Source organism: Puma concolor, chromosome E1 (assembly GCF_028749965.1).
Source record: "Puma concolor isolate L17-30 chromosome E1, mPumCon1.1.hap2, whole genome shotgun sequence".
Classification (NCBI taxonomy): Eukaryota; Metazoa; Chordata; class Mammalia; order Carnivora; family Felidae; genus Puma; species Puma concolor.
Genome location: NC_141680.1, coordinates 58,843,770 through 58,859,695, shown reverse-complemented (window position 1 = coordinate 58,859,695; position 15,926 = coordinate 58,843,770). Strand labels below are relative to the sequence as shown.

At 50.5% G+C, this 15,926-nt stretch overlaps 1 protein-coding gene across 2 annotated transcripts in view; it reads left to right on the top strand.

Moving 5' to 3' along the window:
- Positions 1-10,649: 10,649 nt before the first annotated feature.
- The window catches only part of PRPSAP1 (phosphoribosyl pyrophosphate synthetase associated protein 1), a 28,734-nt gene continuing 23,457 nt past the window's right edge, over positions 10,650-15,926 (top strand). Inside the window, exons 1-2 of one of the 2 annotated variants that reach the window (XM_086688122.1) lie at positions 10,650-11,305; positions 15,866-15,918. In XM_086688122.1, the coding sequence (XP_086544248.1) occupies positions 11,136-11,305; positions 15,866-15,918 (223 nt within the window). In that variant the 5' untranslated portion in view covers positions 10,650-11,135. The remainder of the gene's footprint in view (positions 11,306-15,865; positions 15,919-15,926) is intronic. The other variant, XM_086688123.1, reaches the window with a different exon arrangement.

Sequence of the window (15,926 nt, the reverse complement as noted above, 5' to 3'; positions counted from 1 at the left end):
GAAGAGTTCAGCTGGGGCTGTCAGCCAGAGCAACTCCCTGTGGTCTCTCCATGTGACATGGCAGCTGGGTTCCAAGAGGGAATGTCCCAAGAGCAATCATTCCAAGAGACTGAGGCAGAACTTACGAGGCTTCTCATGCCCCAGCCTCAGAAGTCCCAGAACATGGGGCTCAGTCGGTTAAGCATCCGACTTCAGCTCAGGTCATGATCTCATAGTCTGGGAGTTCGAGCCCCGCGTGGGGCTCTGTGCCGACAGCTCGGAGCCTGGAGCCTGCTTCGGATTCTGTGTCTCCCTCTCTCTCTGCCCCTCCCCTGCTCAAGCAAATCACTAAATCCTGCCCAGATCCCAGGGGGAGGGAATTAGGACCCCTCCGCCTTGGTGTGAGGAGTAGGGTTGGCTTACAGAGAGAGAAGGAACTGATGGCCGCCATCTTTGGAGAGCTGGTAACTTACCTCAGGAAGGAAGAAATGGGGCAACTTTAGAGAATTGCTTTGCCCTTCGGGAAACTGGTTTGCAGCTTACGAATAGACCCCTTCAGGGCCGCCTGACTGGCTCAGTCAGTGGAGCATGGGACTCTTGATCTTGGGGTTGTAAGTTCAAGCCCCACATTGGATATAGAGATTGCTTAAAAATAAAAAATCTGAAGAAGAAGAAGAAGAAGAAGAAGAAGAAGAAGAAGAAGAAGGGAGACTCCTTCAAATATGTTTTCAGGAACCCTGGTGCCTTGTTGGTCAAGGTCCCGGCTTCCTTGATCTTCGGGCTTTAACTGAAACCAGCTGTCTCTGTGACAACAGTCATCTTTAAACCCCTCTCCCTGCTGGACGCTGCTGATTTCCCACTTCCCTGTTACTCCAAGTGGTTAACTTTTATCAAGCTTTTATTTTGTGTCAGGCAGTGTGCTAACTCGCGCCGAGGAGCCGCGTTCACGGGCAGCCACTTTCACTAAGGAAATGGGTCTTGTTGAAGGTGCACATCAGCAAAAGCTCTTACTCGAATGGCTCCCACCAGCTGCGCCCTGTCAACATCCCCTTTCCCCCCGGGGAAGAAGGCTCCCCATTTAAGGCACCTCAGTCTGCTTTCTGGTCATTTCTGGTTGCTAACACAGCCTGACTCTGCTGTTTAAGATCTGTTCCTTTAAACTTGTCTCGGGGCACCTGGGCGGCTCAGTCGGTCTGAGCATCCGACTCTTGGTTTCGGCTCAGGTCATGATCTCACGGTTTTGTGGGTTCGAGCCCTGCATCGGGCTCTGTGTCCTTTCCCCTGCTCACACTGTCTCTGTCTCAAAAAATAAGTGGAAAAAAAAAACAAAGCCAAAACTTATCTCGGATTACCCCCCACCTTTCCCTACACGGGTCAGGCCTGAGGCCCCAGCATGAGGAAGCAGGGACTTGTATGTCTCTGATACCACTGTGTCCCCTCCTCTGTGCTCTCTTCTATGAGGCTGAGGCCGAGAGGAGAGAAATGGAAAACCACCCGTGTTCCCTGCGGTGACTGGCCAGCGGCCGTGCTGTGGTCGTCCTCGGGCTCTGGGCCATCACTGCCGATCTAGCTCATGTTCTAGAGCAGGATTCCCCATCCTCCGCGCTATTGACATTTGGGGGGCTGGATCGTTCTTGGTCGTGGGGGCCTGGCCTGTGCACAGTGTAGCAATACCTCTGACCTCTGCCCAATGGACGCCTGTAGCTCCTCCCAAGCTTTGCCACCAAAAATGTCTGCAGGCATTGCCAGATGTCCCTCGGGGCAACCAACCTGGTTGAGACCCAGTGCTCTGTAGACTTGCTGTGGACAAGAGGGGGCCCTGCCGGCCGGCCCACGAGAGACTCTCTCCCAAAGGGCTCCCCTGAGTCACACGTTCTTGTACGTCGTCATGTGACCATCTACAGAGAAACGCCAACCAGGAAGGCCCTTCCAGCTTTGCGACCTAAGAGTTTTTATTGGGGTTTCATCGCGTAGGCACTTTGATTCCTTTCCTGACCTTCGTCCGAATGCCATCTCCAGCCCCCTCTCCTTCCGGCAGGTTGAGCTCATATCACGCGGTTTATCATAAACTCTCTGGAGGGATTGGGGAGCCCAGCATGAATAGCAGACATTCCTATTTCTCGGGAAATTCCAAGGATTTAGAGGTGACCTCTCAGGACCTGGGGACGAAGGCCAGCCAAGTTCTTTTTTTTTTTTTTAATCTCTTTTTTTAATGTTTATTTATTTTTTTGAGAGAGAGAGACGAGTACAAGCAGGGGAGGGGCAGAGAGGGAGAGAGAGGAGACACAGAATCCGAAGCAGGCTCCAGGCGCTCAGCACAGAGCCCGACGTGGGGTTCGAACTCATGAACCACGAGTTCATGACCCGAGCTGAAGTCGGACGCTTAACCGACCGAGCCACCCAGGCGCCCCCCCCCACCCCCCAGCCAAGTTCTTGATTACACACAGGGTTTATAGGGTCAGCTAGCCCACCAGCTGGAGTCTTCTGAACTTAAAATCTGGGGTGCATTTTCTCCTTGGTAGTGGAGTCTGGTAATACTTGGAGAACAGGAGAGATCCCACTGGGCCCCTCCCTCCACCTTGTCACACACACAGCATCTCGTAACCCTAAGGCAGGTAGTGTTGTGACCACTGGTTTACAGAGGAAGAAACACAGGTGCGCGGGTTGGAGACCGGCCCAGGTGAACCAGTAGAAACCACACCTGAGGGCAGGCGCCTCGGGCCCTAAAGCTGCCCCGTCATGGGTCAGAGGGTGCCCTGCCTCCTGCCCTGACAGGCAGGGATGAGCTGGCCTCACCCCACCGGCTCCCCACACAGCCTCCAAACCACCCGTCTCCCTCCTGCGAAACCGTCCCTGCTCTGACGCTCTGCTGTGGGGGTGAGGGCCTCCCCCTCTTCTCATCGGGGACATCTCGGGTCCTCGCTCACCATCTTCTCGACTCCCACTGCTTCTGAGAATGCGTAGGACCTTGGGATCCGGGATCTGGGAACGGGACCCCTGCCACAATCTGTCTCTGACCTAGAACATTCTTCACCCTCAGCCCCGACTCTCACAGCTGCTGCTGGACCACACCATTTCTCCAATGCCAAAGTCCAGTGTGCCTAACTGTCCTGTTTCCTCCCACCTACCGCCACACTTTCATTCGGGCCTACCTTTATTTTTAAAGATTATTTTTTATCAGAGTATTTTTTTTAGTGTTTATTTATTTATCTTGCGACACAGAGAGAGTGCACATGCGTGGGGGAGGGGCAGAGAGAGAGAGAGAGAGAGAGGGGAGAGAGAGGATCCCAAGCAGGCTCCGTGCTCATCAGCACAGAGCCCAACGCGGGGCTCGAACCCATGAACCGTGAGATCGTGATTTGAGCTGAGACCAAGAGTCGGAAGCTTAACCGACTGAGCTGCCCAGGTGCGTCTATTTCTAAAGATTTTTATTTCTTTTGAGTCATCTCTGCACCCAAGGTGGGGCTCAAACTCACAACCCTGAGATCAAGGGTTGCATGCTCTATCGACGGAGCCAGCCGAGCGCCCCCAGACCTACCTTCAAATCAACTGCCAAGGGTCCCACTCCTCCTCCAATCCAGTGTCACCAGGCGCCGAGGTGGGGCCACTGATCCCTGCCGTTACTCTCTCCCTTCCCCCAGCGTCTCCTTTCTGCCATTTTTGTCCCGCAATATCCATTTCACCAATTCTCTGTGTTAAGTCTGTGTTAAAATAATGAATGTGGTTCCTTTTCCTGATTGCCTCCTGACTAATAAGTATGTGTAAACACTTTCCAACTCTCTTCACTCAATGACTCATATATGCCAGACCCCGTTTTAACTGCTTGACACGTATTAACAAGCTTAACCATCGCAAAGCCCTTCTAGGTAGCGATTGTTATTATCCCCACTGTAGAGAAGAAAAACAGAGAAAAAGACATAATGATTTTCTCCAGGTCACACAGCTGATAAGAGTTGCCCCCCAGAGTCTGGTTCCCAAAGACAATGCCCATTCTGTGCACCGGCGGCCTCGCGGAGAGTCCTTGGGGCATTACACACACACCACACACACACACACACACACACACACACACACTCTCTCTCTCTCTCTCTCTCTCTCTCTCCCTCTCTCTCTCTTTCTCTCTCCCACCCCAATAAAGTCCCAGTTTGTGAATGGACCGTAGCTACTCTTGGACATTTGTACTGTTTGCAGATTTTAGCTGTTGTAGAGCCCAAATCCTCTTGAACCTGAAATTTGGCATTCTTCAAGCCAGGAACCTTGTGACTTTCTCAGTTATTTGGCCCGTGAGTTGTTATAGCCTGTCTCCTTAATGTTCATCTCCTACCCTCTCAGCCTCTTCTGCCCCTGGCTTCTCTCCCCCCTCCATGTCTCTCTTTGATCCCATCTTGCCAGTGCTGCTAGAAATCTGGTGATGTGGGCAAGGAATCTTCTCTTGTTTGGCAGGAGCTCCTGCAGAAGCTCTAGAAGGCACTAGAAAGCACCAGATGGTTTCTACTTGAACCAAAGTCTTCGATGAGGTATGGGTATTTGTGAGACCCTGTACGTGCCTCCAAAGGCCTCCACCAAGAGCTACTGAAAACCCCATCATAGATAGGTGGCTTCTGTCCTACTGAACACCCTGCACTGAGATTCCATTTCGGGTTTTCCAGCGGCCATCCCAGCAGCCTCGCTACCACTGTCCTTGCAGAAGTTGGGAAGGGTCACTCCCTGCATGCTTGGCTCTGTCTGCTCAATATTCTGCTCTTGCCCCAGCATGGTTTCTGGTGCCCCGTTGCGAGATTCGGCTCAGAGATCCAAGTTGGTATTATTTTTAGAAATAAAGATCATTCCTTCTCAGCTTGCTCAGGCCTGCTTGTGGAACGACAACAGAGAAAGCCCTCGTATTTTTCCCAAGTTCAAGTTGGAGCGGCGCAAGGTGGAGGCAAAAGTCCCGCATCGTTGCCCGAAATGTTCTCTTTGGTTGCAGAGATGACCTTGCCCGTCCCTCGGGGGAGAAGGCTGAGCAATCCCAGACATACCTCTCTTTGTCTTGTCCAGACCATTCTTGGCCAAGTCTTCCCGTCCAATCTGAACCTGTGCCCCCTTGGTCTACACATTTGTAAGAACAGAGGAGATCACGTTTCTACCGCTCCTGCTGAACCTGCGGCCCATTCAACAGCGGCAGCATTGTTTTTAGACTTGAGAATTGAATTTGGTCTGAATATGGGAAACGTCATTTTGTGCTGACCAGAGCTGTTTTGTGCCTGCAGGAAACGTTCGGCAGATCTGGGACCTAAGGATGAGCCAGGTCTGCCAGGGAAACAAACAAACAAACCAACAAAAATTGAAACTGGTCAAGAGAAGTCTCCCTTCCAACTTCAAAGAGGACATTCTTTTTTTTTTTTTTTAAATCACGATGCTTTTTTTTTTTAATTTTTTTTTAACTTTTATTTATTTTTGAGACAGAGAGAGACAGAGCATGAATGGGGGAGGGGCAGAGAGAGGGAGACACAGAATCGGAAACAGGCTCCAGGCTCCGAGCTGTCAGCACAGAGCCCGACGCGGGGCTCGAACTCACGGACTGCGAGATCGTGACCTGAGCCGAAGTCGGCCGCTCAACCGACTGAGCCACCCAGGCGCCCCCAAAGAGGACATTCTTTACAAAATGAGCAGAGGCCCCTTTCTCCTAACGTCAGACCCTGTATTAGTCACAGTGCTCCAGAGAAACAGAGCCAACGTTATATACGGTACAACCATTGTGTATATATCATTGTAAATATATGTACATCCACGACTGATGGGGGGAGGCTGGCCAACTGGAGACTCAAGAAAGAGGTGCAGTTTGAGTCCAAAGACCAGCTGCTGGCAGAATTCCCTTTTGCTCCAGGAGGTCAATCTGTGTTCTCTTCAGACCTTCAGCTGATTAGATGTGGCCCACCCACATGACAGAAGGTAATCTACTCAGAATCCACCAAATTCAAATGTTCATCCTGGGCACCATGGCCCAGCCAAATTGATACATCAAATGAACCGTTGCAGACCCTTAGGAATTTGCCCAAGGAAGAAAGAAATGAGCAGAAGCTTTGTAGGTAAAACCTTGTCTTAGCTTGAGGCCGCCCAGAAGCAGGCACTGAGACAAGAACGTGTGAGTGGTTTACGTGGGAAGCAAAGCCAGGAAGCAGCAATGGGGGGGGGGGGGGGACACAGGAAGAGAAAGAAGATGGCAAAAGGGGGGCTGTGTGACTGCACAGGTTATGGCCGAGGACAGCCGGGGAGCCCTGGGAGACAGTGTTGTCCCCAGAGAGCGGTGAGGGGCTGGGTTTTCACTCCCCGGCTTCTCCGGGTTGTGACCTGCAGGGGTTGCAGTCTGAACCCCCAGTTGCGTGAGCAGTGAGGATGCCTGAGTGCTTGAGACCTGGCAGCTCGCACTTTGCACAGAAATACACACAGATCGGTTTTTGTAAATTTTTTAAATTTTAATTAAAAAAATTTTTTTTTCAACGTTTATTTATTTTGGGGGGACAGAGAGAAACAGAGCATGAACGGGGGAGGGGCAGAGAGAGAGGGAGACACAGAATCGGAAACAGGCTCCAGGCTCTGAGCCATCAGCCCAGAGCCCAGCGCGGGGCTCGAACTCACGGACCGCGAGATCGTGACCTGGCTGAAGTCGGACGCTTAACCAACTGCGCCACCCAGGCGCCCCTAAATTTTAATTTTTTAGAGAGAGCAAGAGAGTGAACTGGGGAGGGGCAGAAGGAGAGAGAGAGAATTTTAATCCACGCTCAACATGGAGTCTGACCTGGGGCTCGATCCCACAACCCTGGGATCGAGACCTGAGCTGAAGTCGAGATTCCGACACTCAACTGACTGAGCCACCCAGGCGCCCCACACAGGTCATTTCTTCTTCTTTTTTTTTTTTTTTAGTTTGTTTGTTTATTTATTTATTTATTTATCTATTTATTATTTTTTTAGAGAGAGAGCGCAAGTGAGCGAGCGGGGGAGGGGCAGAGGGAGAGAGAGAATCTTAAACAGGCTTCACCACGCTCAGTACGGAATCCAACACAGCGCTCGATCTCGCGGCCTGCACCGAAATCAAGAGTCAGACGCTCTGCCAACTGAGCCACCCAGGCGCCCCCCTGTGATCTCACAGTTCGTGGGTTCGAGCCCCGCGTCAGTCTCCGTGCTGACAGCTCAGAGCCTGGAGCCTGCTTCAGATTCTGTGTCTGCGCCTGCCCTTTCCCCACTCAGACACACACTCTCTCTCTCTCTCTTTCAAAAATGAATAAACATTTTAAAAAATTAAAAAAAAAAAAGTTTTCCAGTTGCATGATCTTGGGAATGGGCCTTCTGAGTCCAGATGTCACGTCCAGAGACACTCAGGACTTCTGATTCCACCCATGACAGAGAAGCAGGTATCAAACTAATCTCTCCACCTAATAAAAGCTGGACACCGGGGCGCCTGGGTGGCGCAGTCGGTTAAGCGTCCGACTTCAGCCAGGTCACGATCTCACGGTCCGGGAGTTCGAGCCCCGCGTCAGGCTCTGGGCTGACGGCTCAGAGCCTGGAGCCTGTTTCCGATTCTGTGTCTCCCTCTCTCTCTGCCCCTCCCCCGTTCATGCTCTGTCTCTCTCTGTCCCAAAAATAAATAAACGTTGAAAAAAAAAAAAGATCTCTGGAGGTCCCAAAAATAAAAAAATAAAAAAAATTAAAAAAAAAAAAGCTGGACAAACATACGAAACTCCTGTTCAATAGACAGCACTACAGAGCACCCAGGGAAGAGAAGGCTTGAGAACTGGGATCCTTAATGGGGGCAAAGTCACTGAAGAAAGTTTCCAGTCACTTGGCCTTTGCCCTGAGGGTGTCTCCACGTCCACACTGCGGGGGGTGAACCAGGGTCAGTAAAGTCCAAGCAGAAAGCAGCAGTTTTAGCTGAAGAGACAGATGTCAGAATCTGAGCCACCAGAGTGGCTGGGACTCCAGGGGGCAAATTCTCGGAGAGGCCCGAACCGCACAGTTCCGCGAACAGTTGCAGGAGTTGCAGGAGTTGCAGACTGACTCCTAAACCGTACAAATCCCTGGCAAGGCTCCAAGTAACCCAGCAGAAAGTAGCATGAGACACATAGGACAGAGTCATCATCTCAGAGTTTCGTGACTTTCATGAGCCCCCTTGGGATTTTCTCTGTGCCCCTCCCCACTCACAGTGTCTCTGTCTCTCTCAAAATAAATAAATAAACTTAAAAAGAAGAAGAAGAAGAAATCACAGCGGCAACTGCAAAGTTTCTCAGCCACGAGAAACTACATTATTTTCAACAAGTGGCAAACTGTTCCGGAATCCACACACCCAGAGTGTGGCCTACAGTGGGAAACAGCAGCTGGGCTCGGAGACCTGGGCCAGATCTGGCTGAGAAGTTCCATCTTGCAGGCAGTGGAAAGCCCCAGAGACCTTTAACCAGGGGATCTGGGGCGCAGATGTGGAGGGTGGGTTAAAAATGCTGGAGGAGGGGCGCCTGGGTGGCTCAGTCAGTTAAGCCTCTGACTTCGGCTCAGGTCATAATCTCGGGGTCTGTGGGTCCGTGGGTTCAAGCCCCATATCGGGTTCTGTGCTGACAGCTCAGAGCCTGGAGCCTGTTTTGGATTCTGTGTCTCCCTCTCTCTCTGCCCCTCCCCCACTCACATTCCGTTTCTTTCTCTCTCAACAATAAACATTTTAAAAAGTTAAAAAAAAAAAAAAAAGGAAAAGAAACAGGAGTGGGAGGGGAGGGTACCCGGCTGTCTCAGTCAGTAGGGTATGAGCTCTTGATCTCAGGGTTGTGAGTTCGAGTCCCACATGGGTGTAGAGATTACTTAAAAAAAAATCTACAAAAAGAGAAGAAACTGGGGAAACCTTTTTTAAAAAATGTTTATTTATTTTGAGAGAGAGAAGGCATGTGCGAGTGAGGGGCAGGGAGGGACAGAGAGAGAGAGAGAGAGAGAGAGAGAGAGGGAAAGAATCCCAAGCAGGCTCCCCACTGTCAGTGTGGAGACCAGTGTGGGGTTTGATCTCACGAACCAAGAGATCATGACCTAAGCCAAAATCAAGAGTCAGATGGTCAACCAGCTGAGCTACCTAGGTGCCCCCAAAACTTTCAACAGTATAACCCAAATGTTCATTTTTCTTTTTTAAATTTGAAGATCTAATTGCTTTTATTTTTTTAGGCTTATTTTATGTATGTATTCAATCATTCATTCATTTATTTTGAGAGAGAGAGAAAGAGGGAGGGAAGGAGGGAGAGAGCAGAGAATCCCAAGCGGGCTTCACATTGTCAGTGTAGATCCCGATGTGGGGCTCCAACTCACAAACCTGGAGATCGTACCTGAGCCCAAATCAAGAGTCAGGCACTTAACAGACTGAGCCACCCAGGCGCCCGGCCCCTGTTCATTTTTTCTCTCTCTTTCCCTGCTAGATTGTACCCCCAGGATAGGAGCTTTTTTGTTTTTTCTTAAGTATCCCAAACACCTAAAAAGGGCGTGGCAAATAGGTGCTCAGTAACCATTAACGTATGGATAAGTGGATAGATGTAGAAATGGGAGGTGGGGGGGGGAAATGAAAGGGGTAAAAGTTAACTCCAGGATTTATTGGCTGGGAAATCAACTCAAGGTTATGATCAGTCACAGCGGGAATAGAGGAAGCAGCACAGGTCCAAGGAGACCTGAAAAAATGAAGATGGTACAAGGGTTCTGGGGGATATAGATAGGAAAACGTGAAAGGAAGTGATTTCCTTCTGTTCTAGAAGATAACAAGGCTTATGGTTAACCATAATTTGGCCCAGGCTATTTAGCTCACATACTTTTTTTTTTTTTTTTTAATTTAACCTACCCCAAGGAGAGAGGGGGTGGGTGGGGCAGTAATTCTGGAGAGCCAGCCAAATGTGGATCAGACGGCTGCAGATTTCCAAATCCTGAATCTTTAGGATTGTGAGGCTTCTTGAGGTGATAAGTCACAATCCACTGTTCCCTCTGGCCCAATGTTACAACAGGCGGAGTCCCTAAGAGACATTTTCAGAAGCTGGTGCTGTGCGTGTGAGAAGCACTCCACCTGCCTCCCTCCCTAGTCTTGGGGCAGCTGGTAACCAGCGACTCAAAGCCTTCGATTTTCACTTTTCTTCTCGGATGTTACTCAACATGTACTGATTGCCTGCATCTGGAACCCACAGCACTCACTGCCCTAGACCCTGGGCAATCCCAAGCGCTAAGTGACTCACGATCTTGCCCAAAGAGCGTTTACATCCTAGCTGGGAATTCACAACGGTAAATCAAAACACAAGCAACTATGCATGGTTCCGTCCACGGTACAGTCCGGGGGGCGGAGGGTGGCTGACTGTGATTGAGGTGATCTGGCGAGACTCCGCGGAGCCGATGCTACACGGAGTAGATCTTTGAGGGACCGGAGCATGTGGGAGAGGAGGAAGGGCTTTTGCGCTTGAGAGCAAAGCAGTAATTGGCAGGAGTAGCTTTGATCCGCTCACGGAACTTTGCCTTAAGTGCAGATACGAGGCTAGGGTCCGTTTGAGGAATAAAGATCAGGCTCCGGGACACACACCACCTCGGGGGCGTTTCAGCACTGCCCGAGACCGGCGGAAAACAACCCCGCCCTCCGCTTTTCAAATCAATCCCAGCTGGGCGCTCTGGCTGTGTTAGCATAGAGGCGCGGGGCTAGATGGTCACCCTCCTCGGACGCAGACATTTTGGATCCTGGCAGAAGAGCTGGAAACGGCGGGGACCACTACCAAGTCAGGCCGCACCGCCCCGGAATGTGAGCGCACAAGAGCTCCCGTGGGAGCGACAAAGGCAAGCGTCGGGGCGATCCGCGAGCCTCCTCTCGGCAGAACAAGCTTTCAAAGAGTTGCCCACCGCCCTGCCCTCATCTGAGATGGCGGCTCCGCGGGCGCTCTAGCCGGCGCCTCTCCAATTCCCAGAGGGGGCGGCGGCCTCGCCACTGGCTCTGAGGCGGCTGCAACGCCGGTCGCCACGAGCGTGGGTTCTGCCCCAGCCCTTGGTGGCCTCGCGTACGTGGACGTGGGGGGTCTCGGGCCTCTCCCCTTCCCCAGCCGGATCCCCGGCCTCGCGGCCGCCTCAACCGCAGCCGCTCCGGGCGCCGCCCCGCGCCGGCCGGCTGTAACCGCGCCTCGGGCCGGACGATGCCCAAGAAGCTGCTGCTGCTGCCCCCGCTCTCGGCGTCCTCGACTCTCCGCGCCCCGCGAGCCAGCCCCGCCGCCCGCCCGGCCATGAACGCCGCCCGCACCGGCTACCGGGTCTTCTCGGCCAACTCCACGGCCGCCTGCACCGAGCTGGCCAAGCGCATAACCGAGTAAGGGGGCGGGGCGGGGCCCCGGGCCGTGGCGGGGGCGGGGGGGGGGGGCGTCCCGACGCCCCTTCCCCTCGGCGCCGCCCTGCACCCGGGCCGCGGAGCCGCGGGCCCGCCTGTTCCGGGCCGGACCGACCCTTGCGGGTGGCCATTCTGCACCCGAGACGCGATCGGCGGACTCTGACTTCTCCCCGCGCCGGCTGCGCGGCACCGCTCGCCCCACTCCCACTTCCCGGGCAGGGGCGAGGCTGCCGTCGCCCCGCAGGGAGGGCCCGGAGGGGGACCCTGGGTGCGGCCCCCTGCCCCACAGTGGGAGTTGACCTCGGAGCCGGGTCATCGCCACTCCCCGGTCTCCTCGGTGGGCCCGAGGCCCGCAGGTCCCCGGGCTATAACACGCTGACCCGGCGATGGGGGGCGCTGCGCCCGGAAGGGGGGCTGCGCGGGGGCGGGGGGCGGCGGGAGGGCCTTGCAGGTGGCAGGCGCCGGGTGCACCAACCCTAGCCGGGGTGGCGGAGAGAGCAGCGAGGACAGGACAACTCCAGGGGAGCAGATTTGTCAGAGTTGCTGATAGAAATAAGTCTAACCGTATTTTCTTAAGTCAGCTTTGGATTCGAGCAGTCATTTGAAGGGAGCTCTTTGCCCTTCCGTGTGTTTTTAACCCAAGGAAGCCTGTGATCTCAAGTGGCTTCTGGGGTCTGACAGCTCTGAGATGTCTTTCCCCAGTCTTGCCACTTACTAACCCTGGGGCACTGGGCAAGAGACTTGATTTTCTGAATTCCATTGGTAAGATAGGGACGGCGTTGTTAATCTACCGGGCAGGAACATCGTGAGCAGGAACAAAATCACGTAGATAAAGCCTGTAGCTGAGCAGAGGCTCACAGTGGCCCTCGGAATAATCGCTCTTTTCTAGTTGGCTCTTGGAGAGTCCCATAGCTCTAATGCAAAGGAAGAGCCTTAGGAACCCTTTCCAGATAAACTTGTTACAAACCTAAGGTGTACAAATGAATAGCTTGCTGTTTAACGTTTAAAGTCATTTTTATATCTTGAAACAGTTTTACATTAGAGTTTCTCTGGATTTTTCAGAGTTGATGAATAATTGCAAGGATATAATTTTGGATTCTAGATGGAAATGTCGAAGGGAAACTTCAGTCCTATTTTCTCAGCAGTTCTTATTTTCTTTTCAGTTGGGGGTTTTAAGTGAGATTAGAAGAGTAAATCCTTTTGCAATCTACTACCTAGTTTCTGTTTCTAACTCCTGATAAATGTTGGCTTTTTGAGGCCAACTAAAATGCTAACTTTATTTATTTATTTTTTTTCAACGTTTATTTATTTTTGGGACAGAGAGAGACAGAGCATGAACGGGGGAGGGGCAAAGAGAGAGGGAGACACAGAATCGGAAACAGGCTCCAGGCTCTGAGCCATCAGCCCAGAGCCTGACGCGGGGCTCGAACTCACGGACCGCGAGATCGTGACCTGGCTGAAGTCGGACGCTTAGCCGACTGCGCCACCCAGGCGCCCCTAAAATGCTAACTTTAAATATAAAGCTCATGTTTGTTTTGGGTCAAATTCACCACAGTGACCTTGCTGAGAGAAAGCAGATGGAGGAGGGCACATTTAAAAGGTCAATGGTTTTGCTTTTATCTTTTAATGATAGGTTCTTCTCTGCCTTGTTCCAGAAATATTTAAAGATTTTAGTTTTAATGTAATCACTACCCCCAATGTGGGGCTCAACCTCACGACCCCAGTTGGGATCAAGAGTCCCACGCTCTTTGGACTGAGCCAGCCAGGCGCCCCCAGAAATGTTTTATTTTTTTATTAAAAAAGTGTTTTTTAATGGTTATATTTATTTTTGAGACAGAGAGAGACAGAACATGAGTGGGGGAGGGGCAGAGAGAGAGGAAGACAGAAGCCAAAGCAGGCTCCAGGCTCTGAGCTGTCAGCACAGAGCCCGACGCGGGGCTCGAACTCACCGCGAGATGATGACCAGAGCCGAAGTCGGACGCTCAACCGACTGAGACACCCAGGCACCCCCAGAAATGTTTTAAATTACTGTAAATAATATTTGTAAATACTTCCTTTATCTGTTTCATATGTTGAGTTTCTGAGTAAGACTTTATTTGAAAAAAGGCTTTTACCACTGAGCAGAGTGTGAAGGTCCCTGACGTTAGGATATTTTATTTCCATGACTGCTTTTGGATCTGAACTTCCAAGCAGGGATTTTCAAACACTTTCGGTTATACACTTGAATCAGTAGAAAAGTTAGAGGTGTGCTGGATTCCCAGGATGTGTGTAAGTTACATACGTGTTATAATTAACCCCCTTCATCTAGCTTCAATTTAACAACTTTTTGTTAGTCTTATTTCATTTACTTTACCTATCTCTCACTTTTGGGGGGGCTAGATTCTTCTTTTTTTTTTTTTTTTTTTAAACTAAGCTCTAGGGAAGCCTGGGTGGCTCAGTCGGTTAAGCATCTGGCTCTCGATTTTGGCTCAGATAATAATCTCAGGGTTCGTGAGTTCAAGCCCCACATCAGGCTCCATGCTGATGGTAGGGATCCTGCTTGGGATTCTCTCCCTCTCTGCCCCTCCCCTGCTCCTGCACATATGCTCTCTCTGTCTCTCAAAATAAAGAAACTTAAAAATATATATATATATGTGTGAACTAAGCTCTATACCCAATGTGGGACTTGAACTCATGACCTGGAGGTCAAGAGTTGCTTGCTCTACCGACTGAGCCAGCCAGGTACCCCCCAAGGATTTTTTTTTAATTACAGTAAAATGTACATAACTTAAAATGTACCATTTATTTAACCTTTTTTTGAAAATATTTTTAATGTTTATTCAGTTTTTGAGAGAGAGATGGAGACAGAGTGCGAACGGGGGAGGGGCAGAGAGCAAGGGAGACACAGAGTCCAAAGAAGGCTCCAGGCTCTGAGCTGTCAGCCCCAACGCCGGGCTTGAACCCACAAACCACGAGATCATGATGTGAACTGAGGTCAGACGCTTAACCAGCTGAGCCACCCCAGCACCACACCATTTAACCATTTTAAGTGTACAACTCAGTACAACTCCGTAAATACATCTACAGTGTTGTGTAGCTGTCACCAGTATCCATTTCCAGAACTTTTTCATCATCCGGAACAGAAACTCCATACCCTTAAAACACTAACTCCCCGATCCCTTCCCTCCCAATCCCTGGTCATTTCTGTTCTCCTTTCTGTGTCTGAATTTGCCTCTTCTAAGTACCTCTTATAAATGCAATCATGCAATATTTGTCTTTTTGTGTCTGACTTCTTTTACTTAGAATCATTTTTTCAGGGTTCATCTATATTATAGCATGTATCAGAATTTCATTCCTTTTTAAGGCTGAATAATATCCTATTGTAGACTTGACTGGAATAATTCTATTTATTTATACTGTGCACAGTATTTGTTCGTTGTTTGCTTATCAAGAGAAACTATTTCATACCCCAATATCCGTGTTTCATAGTTAGGAAACCCAGGTCAGTGACAAACTTCCATGGAACCCAACCCGAAGAAAGTTTTACATTCCAAAACCACTTTGCACCCCGAGAGGCACCAGCCTTCTTCACCTCAGAATCTCTCAGGGAATCATAATTTCTGTAGAAATTTGCCTATGCCTTCTTTCTTGGTTCCGCCGCAGCAACCTGGAGAGAAGGCTGCAGCCTGCTAGGATATAAGAATCCTCCACAGTCTAAACTCTCAGACACTTGGCCAGAAGGCCTCGCATCTGACGTTTCCTCAAAGCACCAGAAAGCCACAACCTCCTCTACCCAGCGGCCTTCCTCGCTGTCCTGCGTGGGCGGCTGGAGTATTTCTAAACAGATTCCCCCCTCACATCATAGCATTTCACTCACTAAAGTGGTAATGCTACCTGATAACCAGGAAAACCTATGACGGGGCACCTGACTGGCTCAGTCAGTGGAGCGTGTAATTCTTGATCTTGGGGCTGTGAGTTCGAACCCCACAGAGGGTATAGAGATTACATAAAAATCTTTAAAAAAAAAAAGCAAAACCTATGACATCATTAATTCCTTAATATCATTTAGTATCAAGCCCTTGTTCATAGTTCCCTCCCCTGTGTCAAAAATGGCTTTTTGTGCCTAGTTATTCTAATCAGGATCCCAAGCAACATTCACACTGCATTTGGTTAATGGCACTGAAATCTATTCGCTTTTGGCCATTGCATTTACCTGTGACTTGTGGTTTTGGAATCGGTGTCAGTAGCCACGCGTCTGTTTGGGAATGGTTTTCCAAGACCCTTATTCAGAAAACAATGAACTAGACATTAAACTTTGGCTGTGGATTCCCCTCCCCCCCGGTAGAGCAGCGTGTTACAAAATGGTGGGCCCTTGAAGCTGCTTGTGCGACAGTGGACGGTGTGTGGTTCTTAATGCATTAAACTTTCTGAACTTTTCTGGGTTTGGGGGAAAGAATGCTAGTCTAGTTATTTTAGCCTTTTTGTTAAACATACACATAGGAACTGAAGTTTTTTTTTAAAGAGCTTATTGCCTTTACCTCCCCTCCCCCCCCCCCCCCATAGGCGTCTTGGTGCGGAATTGGGGAAATCTGTGGTCTATCAAGAGACCAATGGAGGTAAGTGA